At 37.2% G+C, this 18,949-nt stretch overlaps 2 protein-coding genes and 1 long non-coding RNA gene across 10 annotated transcripts; 2 read left to right on the top strand and 1 right to left on the bottom strand.

The window, feature by feature from the left end:
* The first annotated feature begins 229 nt into the window (after window positions 1-229).
* On the top strand, window positions 230-631 carry LOC126610775 (GDSL esterase/lipase At5g14450-like). The gene has a single exon (XM_050278902.1). The coding sequence runs from the start codon at window positions 230-232 to the stop codon at window positions 629-631; it is 402 nt and encodes a 133-aa protein (XP_050134859.1).
* A 4,905-nt stretch (window positions 632-5,536) lies between these two features.
* On the bottom strand, window positions 5,537-17,984 carry LOC126610019 (uncharacterized). 7 transcript variants are annotated; one of them, XM_050277993.1, is made up of 11 exons: window positions 17,967-17,984; window positions 17,603-17,702; window positions 14,943-15,298; window positions 14,565-14,690; window positions 14,230-14,319; window positions 13,358-13,843; window positions 13,118-13,267; window positions 10,923-11,012; window positions 7,655-7,702; window positions 6,759-7,249; window positions 5,537-6,342 (listed from the first exon to the last, which is right to left on the bottom strand). In XM_050277993.1, the coding sequence occupies exons 3-11, from the start codon at window positions 15,289-15,291 to the stop codon at window positions 5,725-5,727; spliced, it is 2,448 nt and encodes an 815-aa protein (XP_050133950.1). In that variant the 5' UTR covers window positions 15,292-15,298; window positions 17,603-17,702; window positions 17,967-17,984; the 3' UTR covers window positions 5,537-5,724. The 7 variants fall into 7 exon arrangements, with proteins under 7 accessions (XP_050133950.1, XP_050133949.1, XP_050133944.1 ...); XM_050277992.1 differs by lacking the exon at window positions 17,967-17,984 and adding an exon at window positions 17,810-17,849; XM_050277987.1 differs by lacking the exons at window positions 17,603-17,702; window positions 17,967-17,984 and adding an exon at window positions 15,511-15,687.
* LOC126610046 (uncharacterized) lies at window positions 10,104-10,963 on the top strand. 2 transcript variants are annotated; one of them, XR_007618354.1, is made up of 2 exons: window positions 10,104-10,638; window positions 10,910-10,963. It is a non-coding gene; the product is annotated as an uncharacterized LOC126610046 (long non-coding RNA). The 2 variants fall into 2 exon arrangements; XR_007618355.1 differs by having other exon boundaries at window positions 10,104-10,772.
* Window positions 17,985-18,949: the final 965 nt, after the last annotated feature.

Genomic DNA, 18,949 nt, shown 5'->3' with positions numbered 1-18,949 from the left:
ACGGTCGGATTTACGTTGTTCCAAGACCCCTCCGGTTTTGTGCATCAACATTTGGCGCCATCTGTGGGAATCGATACGAAAAGTTATGCGTGTTCTCTTTCATTTTTTTCACCTTCACCGTGAATCTGCAAAATCACAAAAACCCAAGAAACCAGTCCCTTCCTATCCAGATTTCACATTTCCAAATGCTGCTTGATTAGCCTCACTACCATCAGCCAAACAGTGAAAAATGGAGTTTTGGAAACTGCTTCTGGCATCCGGGTCCTTCTTGGCTTCGTGGGTTTTGGCAGTGGGAGGCCAAAACTTACCACCCTGTTCTTTTCCGGCAATTTACAACTTCGGGGACTCAGATTCCGACATTGGCGGCATATCTGCTACATTTGAGTCAATCAAACCGCATAACGGCGAAGCATTCTTCCATAAGCCGGCCGGGAGGGCCGCTGATGGCCGCCTTGTCATAGACTTCATAGGTTACTTTTATTGGTTGGTTAGTGTGCTGATTGAGTTTGTTTCCACTATGCCGAGTCGGGTTCGGGTCTCCTCCCCAACAATCCGGATTCTCCTAGCGACACCACCAACATGTGAATCTGTAAAACTCGCCGTGGTCGGCGTCACCGGCGCAGTCGGTTAGGAGTCCCTCTCCGTCCTCCAAGACCGAGACTTTCCTTTCTGTCCAATAAAATGCTCGCCTCCAAGCGCTCCACGGGTCAGAGTTGGAACTTCCTCGGCCAAGACTACGTCGTTGAGGAGCTCACCCACGACAACTTTGACGGACAGAAACGAGACTGATATCCCCAAGTTCAAGAGCTTTTTTCGAGTCAGGTTTTCGATTGGATGAAAAATACTAAAGACACCCAGCAAGGAATTAAGGATAGAGAGGAGCCGAAAATGTTCCCCGATTTCCTGTTCCAACTGGAATTGAGGCCTGCTACTAACTTCAATTTTCTTCTAGCATGGTTTCAGTGTTCTGTATTTGCAGAGAGATAGAGAGTTGTTGGTTGTAAAAGCACCAGTCTGTCACAAAACCCTTGTTTTCTTCCGTGAAAATGATGAACAATGGCGGCCTGTTAGCCAAGATGCTCTACGACGGCCTGGCTTCAGGGATGCAGTGGTCGTTTTCAAACAAGCCAAAAGTCGTTCTTTGGTGGGATTCAGCAGCAGGAGGAGCAGCAACAGAATAATAAAAGGAGAAAGCAAAAGCAAAAGAGAGAAGTGCGGTGGAAAAGAGAACGACAAAAGCAAAAGAGAGAGGTGCAAGCTGTCACTAATGAGTCCTATTCGTCGGTTCAAGCGAGGCAAGCTTCAAAGTTGCAGAGGAAACACAAAAGCAAAAGAGAGAGGTGCGGTGGAAAAGAGATCAAGAAAAGCAGAAAGTAAAAGCAGAAAGCAAAAGAAAATAAGAAGAAGCAAACATAATTGCGGTGGTGATAGCATGCAAAAAAGGGAATTATGGGCATGACCCATTGAGCAGAGGGTCAGATTTATTTTTGAATGATGTGATTTATTTATCTTTCAGACACATCTGTATAACCCCATCAGAAGATAATAAAAAAAATAAAAAATAAAAATAAAAAAAAGGGCAAGCCCAAAATAATGGGTTGGAATGTTATGTGGAGGGCGAAGGCCCATATGCCCAAAAGAGCCAGACTCTCTATTATCACCAACCAGGTGATCAAAAGTACGTCCAGTACTACAAAAAATTATTCGGCAGCCTGCCGCTATTATCACCAACCAGGTGATCAAAAGTATGTCCAGTACTACAAAAAAATTATTCGGCATCCTGCTGCTATTATCACCAACCAGGTGATCAAAAGTACGTCCAGTACTCCAAAATTATACATGAGCATCACTCATGTTAATCATACATAAACATTCATGAGCATCACTCATACCAATCATACATAAACATTCATGACCATCATTCATGTCAACATTCATGAGCATCACTCATGTCAACATTCATGAGCATTACTCATGTCAACATCCATGAGCATCACTAATATCAATCAACATAAACATTCATGAGCATCACTCATATCAATCAGCTTTGAAAGCTTCATTTACAGAGCTCCAGCTTCGAGAGCTCTAGCTTCAAAAGCTTCATTTACAAAAGCTCCAGCTTCAAAGCTTCACTTGCAAAGCTTCATCTACAAAGCTTCAGTGCAGGGTATACAAATACCGCATCCGAACAACCGCCACTTCTGCCCATACATGTATTCAATTTGAAGTCTCCAACCAACAGACTCTATTGACTGAAGACTTGGGGGACTACATTATGTACCATATATTTGGCTTCCGCAACTGGGCCTCATGAAAAATACTTGGGGGACTTAGCCCATTATTTATGTACTGAGGAGCAAACCCTTATTCTATAAAAGAGACTCCCTCACTTTCATTAGAGAGCACCCATCATTTATGTATTGAGGAGCGAACCCTTATTCTATAAAAGAGACTCCCTCACCATCATTAGATAGCATCGCCGTGAGCTGAGCAACCGACTCGCCGCGAGCATCAACTCTAACCCATCACTTATGTATTGAGGAGCGAGCCTTTATTCTATAAAAAGGACTCCCTCACCATCATTAGAGAGTATCGCCGCGAGCATCAACTCTAGCCCATCATTTATGTATTGATGAGCGAGCCTTTATTCTATAAAAGGGACTCCCTCACCTTCAACGCCACAAGTCGAGCCAACCAAGGCAACATAAGCCACAAGCCGAGCAGCCTTGCAACATGTGCTACTTCTAGTTGAGCACCATTTCACATTAAACACCGCCTCATATCGAGTATTCAGTTCTAGACGATATCTAGTTACTTCGGCCCACACATGGACTGAATTTCAAGTCTCCAGCTAAAAGACTCTCTTGACTGAAGACTTGGGAGACTACTGTTTGTATCATACTTAGGGCCTCCGTATTTACCATACTTAGGGCCTCCGTATTTAGACCTCGTATAAATACTCGGGGGACTCAAATGTAATTATGTAATAAAGGAATGGGCAAATATGTAATAAGTGAAGAGCCCTTATTCTATAAAAGGACTCCACACTCTCCTCATTAAGGGAGGCCAAGTTTGAGGGCAAGGCTTAGGTCATAGAGCACATAGAAAATAGGCTAGAGAGCACACTGCCTCTAGCCTTCTTGTATATTCATCATTCAGAGTGAAACAATATCAACATCAGTGTGGACGTAGCCCAAACATTGGGGTGAACCACGATACATCTTGTGTTCTTTACTTTCTTGCAGATTCACGGTCGGATTTACGTTGTTCCAAGACCCCTCCGATTTTGTGCATCAACAAACTCCATGAATTTATAACTGTTATAAAATCTATCAAAATCTCAAGTAAATACATCTGTTTAAAATCACTCGTTCAAACGCACAAATAATCTATCATTATATGCAGCAGACCGGGCGAGATGGCTTTCAGGGGCTAAACGGTAATTGACAGAGTTGATGACCCAACTTGCTTCAGTAGCAAGGGTGTGGCAAAGTCCTCATGGTAAAGGCTCCTAGCTAGCTTCATCCTGCAGAGCCAACGCACAATCCACCAAAGTGAAATAAACACAATCAAAGAGAAGTAAAAACAAGTAAAAGCAAGATAGATAGTAATTAAGTACCTGTACATAAGCAAAGATTCAAGTGAAGTTACTTGTAAGTTAACCCTTGTCCTACTTCCGTGGCCAAATATTTTGTCCTAAAAACTGTTTTTCCTTGCAGTGCTGCTTCTCTGCCCAACTTCCCTGCAATACCGTGGCACACTAGTAGACTTCTGTAACTTTCCCATGTCAAAGATATTTCTCTGGCCTACATCTGCTTTAGATCAAATCACCATATTTCCGCAAAGGAATCAAGCTTGTGGTGTAACTGAATATATCGAGTGGTATAACATTGCAGTTCCCATTCGAATTTCCAGCTCGTACAATTATAATGTTTCCACGGTATAGATAGAAAAAGAAGACAATACTTTCAAATTTGGAGTATCTACCCTTTGAAATATATGCCATGCTCCCAAGCACCTATGACAGATCACGCAGAAAACCCACGAGACAAAGAGGACTATGAAATTTTTTATCATACTAAGACCCACCTTGATGTGTATGCTGTAGTCTTTTTCACACGATGACCTCTGGATTCACAAGCGAAGAACTTCAAGACGCCATCGAATTGCTGAGCAATATCAGAGAAGTGGTAGAAGATCAAGAAGATCAGAAAAGAAGACGATTCAGATTTGGAAGAACAGAGAAAATCGCAGGAAGCAGATCAGGATGGAAGAGAAGCAGTTAGGCAGAGAGGCGGGTGATACCATATAAGAGTTACAATTGAATGAGAGTTACCATTGAGTTTATATACATTTCCTAATAATGATTACTAACTAATCAAGCCTAACTAATCACACTAAGACTACAATTAGTTACGCAACCTGTGACTTTATTTATAGTAGTAACAGGTGAAGAATCATTGTCATCCAAGGAAATACAATCCTAGTATGGAAAGAATAACAAGTAACCAATTCTATCTAAGATTTACACACAATCACACTTTAATATAATATCTATAACATATATACACACACACACATGGGTACATTCATCAAAATTAACCAAAAAATTATTGTACCAAAACATGGGTACATTCTTCATAACCACAAAAAATATAATAGATATTATGCTTAATAACATTTGTGATTTTTTTCGATTAAACTTGACATGAATACATTTTCAAATAAACAAAAAAGAATGCACCCGTACAAGATTAAAAAATGGATTAGAAAAAAATTGAAGGGTACATTTTGTATTAAAAAATAGTACATTTTACATATCACAGATTGGTATATTTAAGAATTGGTACATTTAAGACTACAAAAAATTGAAAAATTAAATAAATGAGTACAATCCTTTTATAAAAAATTAACGAGTACAAACTTTTATTTTTTATTTTGGAAATGTTTTGAATTGAAACTTAGTTATAAGTTTAATTGAGGTGTGAGTATTAAAACCGTAGATCAATTACTAAATTTTTATTTTAAAAAATTATGTAACTGACATGTAAAAGCATTAATACATTTATGCTAGAGACTCGATCAAAATCTGAAAACTAATAAGGTCTCAGTTAATGAACATAAGTAGATATGGACCGGATACTAATTTTTTCTTATTCGATATACAAGCTGATATATTACATGTCATAATACATCTATTGTTGTTAATGTTGATAATATTTGTGGAAAGGTTTCTCATGTTTGAAACACATTTTAAGCTAGTAACACGTGAATCGTCTTTTCAAAGTTAAAAACATTCTTAGATGTATATGTAATTTTCATAAATATGATGTCTATGGTCTTGGTCCTGTCACGCAATGAACTACCACGTCCGCATGTCCTCCGGTATTTTAATTGTTATGTCTTTGATGTACTTTTCCCCCTTTTGGGATTTCTTCAATGAATTCATATTATCGACACTAAAGTAGAGCCTATATAGCTTGTCTTAGTAACTAACTCAAAATAGAAATTCATCAATAAAGAAAACTCAAAAATATAAATTGAAGTTGAAATTCTTTAAGGATCGAAAGCGCATACATAGTTGTCAAATTGAAAGCGCATACACAATTGTCGAATAGAATGCGTATACATAATTGGACAAATAGAAAGTGCATAAATTGGCTTCTCTTTACAAGTTTTTTAAAAAGTAGCAAATCCAAACCCAACTAAAGATAACATAGGAATTCAAAACAATTTTTTCTGGTTCCTGTAAAATATTCCCCGTCCAAAAGTAGATATGAATAACTCAACAAGCAACGGAAATTGCATCCAGATGAAGGAGGTAACTGGAACAGTGGCAAGCAAAATGCTTGGGACAACAATGGAGGATTTCTCGTCAAGCATAATGTAAAGGCCACAAGAAAAAACAATCATCATTGTGGCGATAGATAAAAAGAGGGTGAGAAGGCCTATTATCATTTTTATGGGCAAAGATTTGTAGAAATCATCTTCAAAATAACGTGACGTGAGAATGCCCAAAAACATGATAACAGAGGTTGTCGAAGAAAAGAGTGAGATTGCATCTAAAACTATAAAAGTTGTGTATACCTTATTAGTTAAGAATGTAGGAGGACCTGCCTTTTCATCATTTTTATCATTTCCACCAGGAACTGTGAATGCTGCAGCAAACATGATGGTGACAATGAGAGCACCTACAACTGTACAAGAAGTTGCTATTTCCTTCATTGACTTTTCTGCCTCCTTCCCCAATTCTTTGTGATTCTCCGTAAATACTTTTCGTGGTGTCTTATCATCTTTGTTTACAGATTCAAGATCCATGGGATTTGCAATCCTCTCTACCTCCTGCATTTTTTTTTTTGACAAAATTATTTATGGATGTGACTTTGAAATCTTTATCTCTTCATATAAATCCTTGAACTTTTGTCGTTTGAGACACCAGATAACCCAAAATCAATAGTTAAGCATGTAGGATGATAGTAAAGTAGGTAGTTAAATAATAATGTTTCCCTTTTTATTTTCATTTTTTTTTCTCGTCTTGTGCATGTGGACAAAATTTTTGTTTTAATTTTTTATTTTTAAAGAGAGTAATTTATGCTTTCTCTTCTTTTTCTTTGAAATTGAATAAATAAGTAGCAAAAATATGTGAAGGAGTAGGAGAAAATTATAGTCACAAAAAATATATATATATAAACCAACATGTAGGCAAAATATTTCATAAATATAAGCTTATGTAGTTGGATAGATAGATAAGTAGTCACCTTAAACCATTGTAGTTCTCTTTGCATTTGCAAAGCTGCACCTTGAATGTCATGAATTTGTGACGATGGGCTAATAGTTGCTACCGTATGTAGCATATTATTCCCAAAGTCATCTTTCTTCCCCAGATAGGATTCTGTTGTCCCCACTCTATTCATTTCGGCAGTAGGATAGAAGTATAATGTTATACCATTCTTGCGCAACTGATCGTGGACATGTATAAGATTATAAATTTTGTGGTGACGGCATTCAGCGGCAATTTGGTACAGGTTTTGGCCTTTTTCATTCTGAACTGCATCAAAGTCCAATGTGGAACATTTGAGAAAAGAAAAAATATACTCCACATGCCCTCGTTCTGCTGCCACGCACAATGCTTTGATCAATTTTTGTCTTTTTAAAATATTCCCATCTCCTTCGCTCGCTTTCCACATGAGAGGTAGAAATTGTTGGACCCGCTCATGCATCAATTTCTTTTGATATATATGAGTGATTCCTAAGTTTATTAAAAACAAATACAAAGTTACAATCATTTTAAATTAATATCTAAACTACCTATATTAATAGAACCCTCTGTCAACTAAAAGAAGGTGAAAAGACCATTTAGTTTTCTTTTATACAAAAAATTATGAGCAATAACATAATTTCACATAACCTAATTTTTTTTAATTTATTGAAGCATAACCTACAGATTATGTTAAGACATATCTAACATTAAAAAAAAACAAAAACAAAACAAAAACCTGACACTCCCACTCTCACTCCCATCCACGTTCTCTCTTTCCCTCTCTCCTTCTAATTAAAAAAAGAAAAAAAAACAAGTGTACGCAGATTCTAGTTGACTATTAGTAAAAATATCATCAAAAAATCAATTAACGATATGAAAGTGTATCTGGCCTACCCAAAAGTGTTTGGAGATTCGCCAGTAGTCCTCGGAATAAAGTCATTCCTGCATTACATGTCAAATTTGATGACAAAAAAAAAACATTCTATTCAAATTCCAATAAATAATGAAAATTCATACAATCTACCTCATTTTTAAACACAAGTTCGTACACATATGCACCACATGAAACATGAAAGTCATTGAACAACATGAGGAAAGTGAATTACAATTTTGTGTGGATGTTTGAATAAATACATAGGTATTTATCAGTGAGACGGGACTACATTATTGGCCCGCTTCCTGGCTCTGATATTATGTAGAATTATCAGTGAGACGAGCCGAGGGCCCACTTCCAACAATACCGATAATGTCCCAAACTTGGTAATTACCACCTGTACAATCCGTCAGGTGTGAGGTTTTATCACAAAACGTTTCGGTGTTAATTAATGTAGAGTTAGGATATTTAAACTCTTCTTTTCTCATAGATACAGTTGATGTGAGACATTTCAACAATTTCTTCTCGGAAAGAAGAATTTGAAACTGGGATGAACGGATGTGAGTTTTCGTCGGGTACTGTTTATATTCAATTTTAAATAAAAAAATTTACAATAATTTCTAACTCACGATGTACGATGAACGGATGTGATTTGATGATCTCTAGGATCCTTACCAAGAGGATCCAAATAGATTTCTCATTCGTAGAGTTGGATAGATTTTTCGGACCTAACACCCTCCCTATCTTGTATGTGCCCCTACCCCTATAGATTAGTGATGACTTATGCTTTTAATTTAATACTTTCTCCAGCTACGATGAAATTGGGTCAAAGATGGTACCATTCCTTAAGCACCCAATATATAAAAAGTAAGGACATAGGAAAGAAACAGAAAAAGGAGAGATCGGCGGTGAGAGCAGGACTCAGTTCGTGAACAGCGTCATATGGGGGACTGCATCGGCGATTGAGGTGCCGAAGGAGAAGAATTTCGCTGCCAAGTCGACGAAGAAGCTTCCGGGGAAGAAATTAAGAGCTCTGCCGAGCTCCCATATGAGAACTGAAGTTGAAAATGCAATTTTGCCCTTGCTTTTCTTTAATAGAATTTTTTTTTTGGATTAAATTCACTGACGATCTTGACCACATAGATTTAATTCTTAATTTTTTTACCACATGGACCATCGAATAAGTTCCCTATGACCACGAGGATGATTAATCCAATTTGCTCTGTATGTAATATATGTCAATATATCCATAAAATGAGTTATCGATATTTTTGTAAAATTAAATATTTAAAAGAGTAAATCTTAGTTTACTATTTTAAAGTTCATTGTTTTTCAATATTTCATACATCAAGTTTTTTTCGTCCCAATCTAGTATCTAAGGTCATAATTCTATGAAACTTTCATCTATTTGTCAAGTTTTCCATCAAAACCTTTGTTATCTGATGACGTCGCGTCTACGTAATCTATGATTGGAAGCCATATGTCAATTTGGCTCATGTGAACATTAAATAATTAAAAATAATTAAAAATAATAATTAAAAATTTAAAAAATCTAAACCTAAATGGGTAATCAAGAAATTCCAAATGGTATCATATTCCCACGGCAAATCTTCCTCAGTAAATCCTATCAAAAAAATATATTCCTCAGCAAATGAATTGAGGGCAATTGCGATTTGCTAGAAGCAGCACTGTACGGACCCAAAGACCGGTACCCCATTTCCTTGTGAAGCCATTGCAATATCACCTTTGGTTGAGCCGGCGCAGAGCTCTGCATTCTTCCGTATAAAACCTAGACTCTCACGACTCCGCAGAGAACAAAAGCTTCAGGAACTAAATCGCCATCTGCCGGAGAACATTCAAAAGCCTAACTCGTGCACTGGTAAACTGAAATTGAAGATAAATTGCTTCAAACGCCTCACACTGACACTGCTATCAGCGTCGGGAGAGTGCGAGACGGTGCGGATTGGGGACAATGGAGGTCTCTGCGCTGGTTTGTGAAAATTAGGGTTTGGAATTTGGAGGAAGATATTGGAGAGGGAGAAACAGATCTGAGTGTTAAGTACTCAAGCTCAAGGGAAGAGTCAAACCCAAAAGACTAGTACAATAGGTGAGAGGACCCAAGGATTTAAGAACCTCTACACTTTCATAAGTGTAGTCGATGTGGGATCATAACATTACACCACTCTTCAGAAGACCCGACGCCCACAGCGATAATCACGTCGCCCAGTCCCTCGTCACCAAGTCCCTTGGAGCTCATACTCCCAAGGCGGTAATCACGAGGCGGCACGTCACATCACCGAGACTCGCAGCGTCGGGCACCTAGGCTCTGATACCAATGTTAAGTACTCAAGCCCAAGGGAAGAGCCTAACCCAAAAGACTAGTCCAATAGGTGGAAGGACCCAAGGACTTAAGAACCCCTACACTTTCAAAAGTGTAGTCGATGTGTCAGTGTTTAGGTAGGTCCCACGTCAGTAGTTAACGGAAACTCTAACGAAAAATTTAATAGATGTATAAAAATATTTTAAAATTATGATTTATGTTCCAGATTGAAATGAAAAAAAAAAGTATAAAATAATAAAATGTTAAAAACTTCAGCTGATAAACTGAGATCTTATTTAAAACCTTGGATGTCGCGGACCCGCTGCTGTGCTGCGCTGCGCGCGTTAGAAGGATTTGGGACTTGGGAGGAGTCTGAAAGGTGAACTTAATAAATAAGGTTTAAAATTTTAGAAAACCATTCTCTCTCCCTCCTCCCTCCCGCATCCTCTCTCTTCCGCTTCCCTTTCACGCTGCAACAGCAACCCAGTAAAGACAAGCAGCGTCGACGTCCACCGGTCACCAACGACTGTCAAATTATACCTTCAGAAACTCTTCCGGTCCTCTTTTCAATTCCCAAGTTAGTTTCTACAAATTCGTGGCGGAATTTCCTCAATTTCAGATCTAAGAAATGGTGACAGCGGGATTTTTGGCCAAACTTGCCGGAATAGGACCTCGACCCAAGAGGTAAAAATGATCCTCTCCTCTAGATTTGGAATTTTAATTACATTTTGTGTATGTATGTGGAAGACTGGGGAGGGGGAAGGTGAGTCAAGGTTGTCCTGGGCCGAGAAGAATGGAAGGTTGTGGGTGAAATTAAGGTGCCTTATTCTATTTCGGTTTTAAGGGGCACTATAGTCTGCCCATTTTGTTTATTTTCTGTGTTTGAAGTATTTTGTGTTCATATATTTTGTAGTAGCATTGGCATGGCATTAACAAAAATTAAATTGGATTGCAGACATGTAAAATACCTGAGGAAATGAGATGATGCCCTTGATTCTCTTTTTGGTCACTTTCATGTTTTTCCTTGTTGATGGGAGGAAGAGGTTTTATGCGGATACCTATCAAGATAAGAATACAAGCCCAATCATTAATTCAATGAAATATTCTTTTGAAGCAAGATTTTTATGTTAGGTTGTGCTTGTCCATGAGTTAGGTGACACGATTTAAGTCCATGGGGCAAAGTAAGAATGTCTTCTGAGTTCAGGAGTTGTTGTAAATAAGCCTTTAATGTTTATTACTATACATTGTACACAATATCACAAACATATGGGAGCATTTTTGCTCACTACCATAAACTATGATGTATGCTCATCATACACCTAATCAATTGATACGTGTTATTTCACTTAATTTTAGTTAACTTTCACATTAAATGTTAGTTTTTCAATTTTGAAAAAAAAATTAACCAAGATTAAGTGAAATGACACTTGTCAATTAATTAGGTGTATGGTGAGCAGGTGGTGAGCACAAAATGCTCCCCAAACATATAACCCTTAAGGGCGCGTTTGTTGCAACTCCTTAAGAGGGACTGGCTTGGACTGTCTTAAGCAAGACTATAATCCCATGTTTGGTAAGTTGTTGGACTAACATAAGTGGGACTCGCCTCGACTACGAGTCCCGCCGCACTTCACTAAAGCCGTTTATCTAATCCCAAGCTTTCGCTTGGTATTAACAGGGACTAGAAAGGAAATGAGGCCTACGTCCAATTCCCAATTTTTGCTTGCTAAACCTAGACACCCAGTCCCTCTGCGCTCCACCTTCTTCTCCGGCGCCATCACCATAGCCAGGCTATCACCGTAAGCCTAGGGAGGACGACGACTGCCACTGCAGGAAAACTTCGATTGATTTGGTGGTGTGGGTTTAATTTTGAGCACTGACCATGGCGTCCTCCTCGAGGCCTCAAGCGCTCCGCTAGGAAGATGCGCCGGCAAGTTTGTTGCTTTCTTCTGCAAGAGCGATTGACGTCGATTTGCAAAAATTGATGACGCCTCTGTAAATTGAAAAAAAAAATTGGGATTTTTCTGTGTTTGATTTGAAGAGAAATAAATTAAAAGAAGAGAAGGTTTGAATTGAAGAGAAAGAAAATGAAATGAAGAGAAAGTATGGGTTTGATTTTTCTGAGTTTGATTTTTAATGGGAATGGGAGCAATCTGGCATGCCAAGAACAGGAAACGTATGAAAGAAAGAAAGAAGAGAAGTAGAGCGACAGGGGAGAGAGGGAGTCAAATTAAAAAAGTGTGTATAATAATAATAAATTATTAAAAAATGAATTAAACATGACAGAAAAATATTTGATCTACAAAAATAATTGAGTCCGTGATTTAGTCCGACACTGCACCAAACGCTTCACTAAGTTAATCCAGCTTAATCTAGTCTAAGCCAATCCAGCTTAGACCTAGTTTGGGAGTGAGGTGCTTAAAAAAAAAGCACCCAAGAAAAAAAGCTGTGAGGGTTTTAGGTGTTTGGTAAACTGAAAAAAAAATGGCGTATTTTGGAAGCTGCTGTGAGAATAAGCTGAAATCAAAGGAAAAAGCTGAAGCTGCTATTTGTAGCTTTGGAAAACCGGCTTTTTTTCAAAGCACTCGAAGCTACCGTGCTTCTTTAATGAAAAGATCCACTATTAGACTGTTTTTTTTCTTTTTTCCAAAAGCACTTTTAAAAAAAAGTTTACCAAACACTCTACTGATTTATTTCACAGCCGCTTATTCTCACAGCACAGCCGCTTATTCTCACAGCAATTTTTTTTCAAAGCACAGCAACACCAAACCAGCCCTTAGTCTAGTCTAAACCAATCCAGCTTAGTCCTTGAAGCTAGTCCAGTCTGAGATAGTCCGGCGCAACAAACGCCCCCTAAGAGTGATTACTTAAACCGTTCCAGCGTTCTTAAACATTCCCAAAGAACTCGGCCCTCAAACCAAACAAATAACAATGAGTTTTTTTAATTAGCTATGGATTGTCACTTAGTATTACGATTAATGGTATTTCTTCTCACTTGTAAGGTAGAGGTCCTTGGTTTGAATCTAACAGTGACACAAATTGGACTAATTTCACGTAATTGGTAGACTAATCCAAATAGTAACTCACAAAATTAGACTTATATCAAGTTTTATCTTTTAGAAAAAAAAAAGTATAATGAGAAAATAAAAAGCAATAATGTACTAACCATGATAGATCAAATTTTCCCATAAATTGAGTCGGCTTCCACTTTTGAATGCAGAACCGTTAGAGGCCAATGTCACTAAAGGAATATTCTTGTCCAAGTCTTTAGTTATAGCCAATTTTGGGTAACGTTGTATCAAATCCCAAGCAATATCTATATATAATAAAAGTGTGACAAAAGAAGATTGTAAGTATACAGTCAAAATTTGTAACCAAAAAGAAATCACACGGCAAAAAATTGTACCAAGTCTCTGGAGATGAAAACCAAGAGAAATAAGATGAGTGGCCTGGGAAACATTTAGTTGTTCGTGTGGAGTGAGGGAATAGAGAAAGCGAGCCAATCTTTCCCCCTTTGCCGTCCCTTGGGCCACGAGAACTAGAGGCACACGGTTAGAAGGTACACTAGTAACTATATTGAGGTTCTTTTTAACAATGCATTCAGCTGCTTCAACCCATTCTGGACAATCATTTATTAAACAATCAAGAGCTGATCCGAAGCTGTCTGCTGTTTCCAATAGTGCGTTTGCCATTAAATCCACCAACTGTTGTATAATGCGCACGCTGCACCTCTTCCCGATTGCGTAGTGAAGAGCTGTTGTATATGGCCAATCTGTCATCCTTGCACTTGCTGCCTGGGGATGTTGGCGAAGAAACTTGATCGCATTATCCCAATCATTAGACTTGACATATTTCACGAAAGTTTCTTGGATGCTCTCATCATGTCCTGCTCCTGCATCCCATGTTTCTTAATTGCTAAATTTCCCATACTTGCATCAAAATAATTAATTAATACAATTCCTCTTGAAATAAACAAATGGGAAATTCTACGGAAAATATAACCAATATATATATATATATATATATATATATATAAGAGGGAGATTCCACTCCTAATTTGAAAACAAATGGGAAGTTTGACTTAAAACTTAACAAAATAATCCTACATTGGACAATATAACAAAATAATATACAATATATATAGGAAATTTCATCCCTAATTAATATCACCGAGGTCTATCGGTGATGTTAGTGGTTAGTCATACTAGACCTAAAAGTTTATCGTTAATTACTATTAAATAGAATTATATACAATAATTAATTAGTATACATATATACCTCTAGTGCTCAGTGCTTCTTCCATTGCCGACTCTAGCGTAGCATCATGATCAGGCGGGGTTGGATACACATGACAAACTGGCTTGTTTGCTGAAAATGAAAATTTTGATGTTAAGGTGACAGATGTCATTCAATTCTTAGTACTCTTTTTATTTTCCCGTTATGCACATGCCTACGCGTGTCAAGGTAATTACAAACTAGTCCTCATCAAACCAGAATATATAGTTTGACCAAAAAAAAAAATCAGAATATATAGAATCCTAAATCACCTACAAGGTACAAGTACAACCATTGCCGTATGTTTATTTCCTTCAACTTTTCATGTATGTACGTACCTTCATCATGTGAATCTTCATCTGATGAATTTTCATCTGATGAATCTTCATCTGATAAATTTACAGACCCTAGCGTAGCATCATGATCAGGCGGAGTTGGATACACATGACAAACTGGCTTGTTTGCTGAAAATGAAAATTTTGATGTTAAGATGACAGATGTTGTCATTCAATTCTTAGTACTCTTTTTCTTTTCCCGTTATGCACATGCCTACGCATGTCAAAATAATTACAAACTAGTCCTCATCAAATCAGAATATATAGTTTGACCAAAAAAAAAAAAAAATCAGAATATATAGAATCCTAAATCACCTACAAGGTACAAGTACAACCATTGCCGTATGTTTATTTCCTTCAACTTTTCATGTATGTACGTACCTTCATCATGTGAATCTTCATCTGATGAATTTTCATCTGATGAATCTTCATCTGATAAATTTACAGACCCGTAACGAACTTTTTGTACCAAAGTATCCCATGCTTCTTTGGCCGTGGTTTTGCCTTTGATAAGCTTGTAAGTGTTATCCCCGCAAGAATTCTGGATTGCGTATAAGGCCTTGGCATCCTTCTTCTTCCAAGCTTTATGTTCTTCTCCTTCAGGAGGTTTCGTAACGGTGCCGCTGACGATGTCCCAAAGATCTTCGGCCAAAAAGTAGGTCTTCATCCGAAAACTCCAATCCTTGTAGTTCTTATAGCTAAGAACTGTAGGAACAACTGTAGTTGTCATATTCAACCTGCCCAGTTATTCAACGAGATTTTATGTTAATCGAGCATATGTGAAAGTAAAAAATGAAACAAAGTTAGCCTGTCTTACTCCTCAGAACCCCACGTAACTATTGACAAAAAAAAAATGACACTACTCTATATAAATGCTAAGAACAAGATAAGAAATCATAGTATATTTCGAAAATAAGGGAAGCAACAAGATCCAGGAACGAAAACAAACCAAAGTCCCGATTTGACAAGGAAGAACCTGCAGTCCAAAATATTAACAATTTTGAAAATACAAGTCTCCAAAATGGTTACAAGATTTGGAAGATGAAGGGAGAGAATGAAATCAAATGAGAGAAGTGGAGAGAAGCTTATAGAAACTTGAAAGAATCTCATTCTGACGTAAGATGAGAAATTTGAACTACTAAGACAAGTAAGAATATCATTCTCACAAAAGAAAAAGACCGAAGTAAAGTATAAAATTGGCTAAGGCTTCAATGCTATGTATCATTCAATGTTAAGGGTGTTTCAATCGTTAGCTTTGATTTCCACTTCTACTTGGATCTTTTTTTTTTTTTTTTTATCTCATCGGTTCATTTTCTTTATCTCTTCTTTCTTTCTTTCTTTTTTTCTTTTTTGGTCTAATTGTGCTCTTATATTTTCTTTTTTTACTATTTCTTTTTTACAAGAAGCGATAGGTTGATATTTCATTTAGGGTAATGCTAGGGAGAATAAATTTCTAAATCAAATGATGTGGATGTTGATAATTTGATTACTACTTAAGTGTTGATTAATGTGCTTATTTCCTATTGGCGATACATCATTTGGTTTGCAAGTTTGATTTAAAAATTTGGTATCCCTATCATTATCCTTTCACTTAACTTTCCAAACAAATACAGAAGTGTTGATGGGGACAATGCTCCAGTGACCAAAAAATGATCTAGTGTGAATTTTCTCAGACAAGGGAACTATAGTAAACCCCTAAACGGCTACCACATGTACCAAAACTACACACGCCACCATACTAATATGTCACAAAACGATAGACGCAATAGATTTGTATCAGTGACCACAAGTCATCGCCCCATACCACAAAACGATAAATGCAACATATTTGTATCAGTGAATACAACAAGTCATCGCCAAATAACGAGGCCACATAAAGTCATCCCGAATGAGCGATACCACGTAAAGCTAAAAAATTATATTTTGCGTGAAACTAGTGATAGATGTGAAATATGTGATATACATATATGTGCATTCTTCTTGGACACATTTGATAAGTGGAGCCTTCTTTGCTCCTCCCATCATGCATACACTCAGTTTGATCTCTGATAGTGTAAGTAATTGAATACTCAAACTCATTTGATGAGCCCTGTAGGTCAAAATTAACTTAAATGGTATAGGGAATTGATGCCTACTCCTCAAAAGTTGGCAATACCTTCTATTTTCACCCACAATTATTAAAGTCTTGCACATCTCTCTATATCTTTGTGATCGGATTGAAAATGTCAAACAAAAACAACGATAAGAATTAAGCAATTGAACAGTGATTGAATTGATTTTTTTACTACAAAACAAGTAGGCAGTTTGGGCCCCACAATACTTTTTATAGGTTAAAGTCTTTTTGGTCATTGTGTACGGTTAAAATCTATTTTAGTTACCATGTTTTTTATTTAGTCAATATGGTCATTGTATTTTCCAACCTTTACAATCTGAGTCACTTTCTATCGAAAAATATAATCATTTATATAGTGAAAACAATTAAAAAAATACTAATAATTTCCTGAGAAGTTAGAAATTTTATTTTAACAAATCTAAACTACTTCTTAACAAAACTCTTTTTGTCAACCAAAAGAAAGTGAAAAGATAATTTGATATTATATGTTACATCACAAAATAAAATCATAGGAGTAATGTACTTTCACACAAACAAATTTTACAATTTTTTTTTTCTTCTCTCACCCACATGTCATCATAGCATCTCACCCACTTCTTATTTCTACCCCATGTCTGCACAAACCTTGCAATAAAAAAAACAAATAAAGAAAGCAAACAAAATTGCTCTCACACAGTGTGTGAGCATAGGCTAGTAAAAATTGTATGAATGAAAGGGACACACAAAGCCACCCCTCCTTCCTAGAAAGCCAAAGCAGAGCCTGCGATTTAGACATATGGTATATGTGCCCAGCTTCCAGACACACTGAAAAATCTCTTAGAATTTAGATCATAAAACGCATTCACAACAAATAAAACGATGACGGCAATCAAAAAGTGAAAAAAGTCAAAAGCAGCAAAACTAAAGCAAAGTGCGGAGGGTTAGTTACCTCTAAAGGAACTCAGTAACCCATTATAGCGAGCAACTCCACCAAAAGCAAATTCTTTTTGAAGGGCAGCTCATCGGCTCCACCAATTCCCAAACAAAACCTGGACACCAAGGAAAGAACCCAGATGAATGAATTCACAGGTCCCGCAACTCGGGGAACAAAAAAATAAACGACAAAACATCGACCAGAAGATTGTAAAGCACATACATCCCTTCAAACTGAAGAATCACACCACGTTCGCATCTCTGATTCTAAAGTACATATATGCCTTCAAACTGAACAATCGCACCACGTTCACAGGTTCCACAACTCAGGGAACATAAAAAAAGACAAAACATCGACCAGAAGATTGTAAAGCGCATACATCCCTTCAAACTGAAGAATCGCAAAACATTCTCTTCTCTTAATTCTAAAGCACATACATGCCTTCAAAATTCAAACCGAAGAATCTCACCACGTTCAACATCATAATCGTCGTTGTCATCTGTCATCAATGCTATATTGGTTTGTAAGAGAGAGATGTAATGTGTAAGAATCAAAATTATAATGAGAGAATCTACTACGATATATTGAACTTCTCTTTCCAACTATATTATAATTTCTACTCTCTTGATTGTTTTTTTTCTCTTATAAAAATCTACTGATAGCATACTTAAGGAAGTGGGGGTTTTCTGACCTTTGGCATGAGATCATTCCGATTGGCTTATTTTCTGTTGAGCGCTCAAGCTGAAACGAACAAAAGATATCAGTATATCATCAATGTGTTGATCAACTACTGTCTACATTATAAGATCGTCTCCACAAGAAAGCGGACAAATTAAATCTGCTAATGAAAATCAAAAGAACGTAAAAACAAACCAAAACTGAAAATCTTAACTAGAAAGCGAAAAGTGAACAGAATCGAAAACAGTCAAATAAAAGCAAATTGTACAGGGTTAGCTATCTCTGCAGGAACTCAGTAACCCGTTATATCGAACAACGCCACAAAAGCAAATCATTTTGGAGGGCAGCTGATCGGCTCCAGCAATTCCCATACAAAACCTGGATAAGCACCAAGGAAAGAACCCAAACGAATGAATTCACAGGTCTACAACTCATGCAAACAAAAAAAAACATGGACTAGAAGATTCTAAAACACTTACATCACTTTAAACTGAAGAACAGCACCATGATCGCATCTCTTGCACAGCTTCGTAAGGGCAAAGAAAATGTTGAGCATGCGAGCATATGCACATACTGTCTCTCGCGCCAGGGGAGATGACAAATAAAAGAAGGCAAAAAAAAAAAGATCAAGAGTGGGATTGAAAATTGTGCAAAGCAAGACAAAACAAATTCATAGCTATTCAC

This window comes from Malus sylvestris, chromosome 17 (assembly GCF_916048215.2).
Source record: "Malus sylvestris chromosome 17, drMalSylv7.2, whole genome shotgun sequence".
Lineage (NCBI taxonomy): Eukaryota > Viridiplantae > Streptophyta > Magnoliopsida > Rosales > Rosaceae > Malus > Malus sylvestris.
This window is presented reverse-complemented; position numbering and strand designations above follow the sequence as displayed.

What these genes read in the sequence shown, in the direction of transcription:
- LOC126610019 (XM_050277987.1), bottom strand. Translation starts at nt 15,671, where the DNA reads ATGAGATTCTTTCAAGTTTCTATAAGCTTCTCTCCACTTCTCTCATTT. An exon ending in GGAAAATTTGATCTATCATG is followed by an intron (nt 11,013 to 13,117) that starts GTTAGTACATTA and finishes TTATCTTGATAG; the next exon opens with GTATCCGCATAAAACCTCTT. An exon ending in GCATCATCTCATTTCCTCAG is followed by an intron (nt 7,703 to 10,922) that starts GTATTTTACATG and finishes CATGTAATGCAG; the next exon opens with GAATGACTTTATTCCGAGGA.
- LOC126610775 (XM_050278902.1), top strand. Translation starts at nt 230, where the DNA reads ATGGAGTTTTGGAAACTGCTTCTGGCATCCGGGTCCTTCTTGGCTTCG.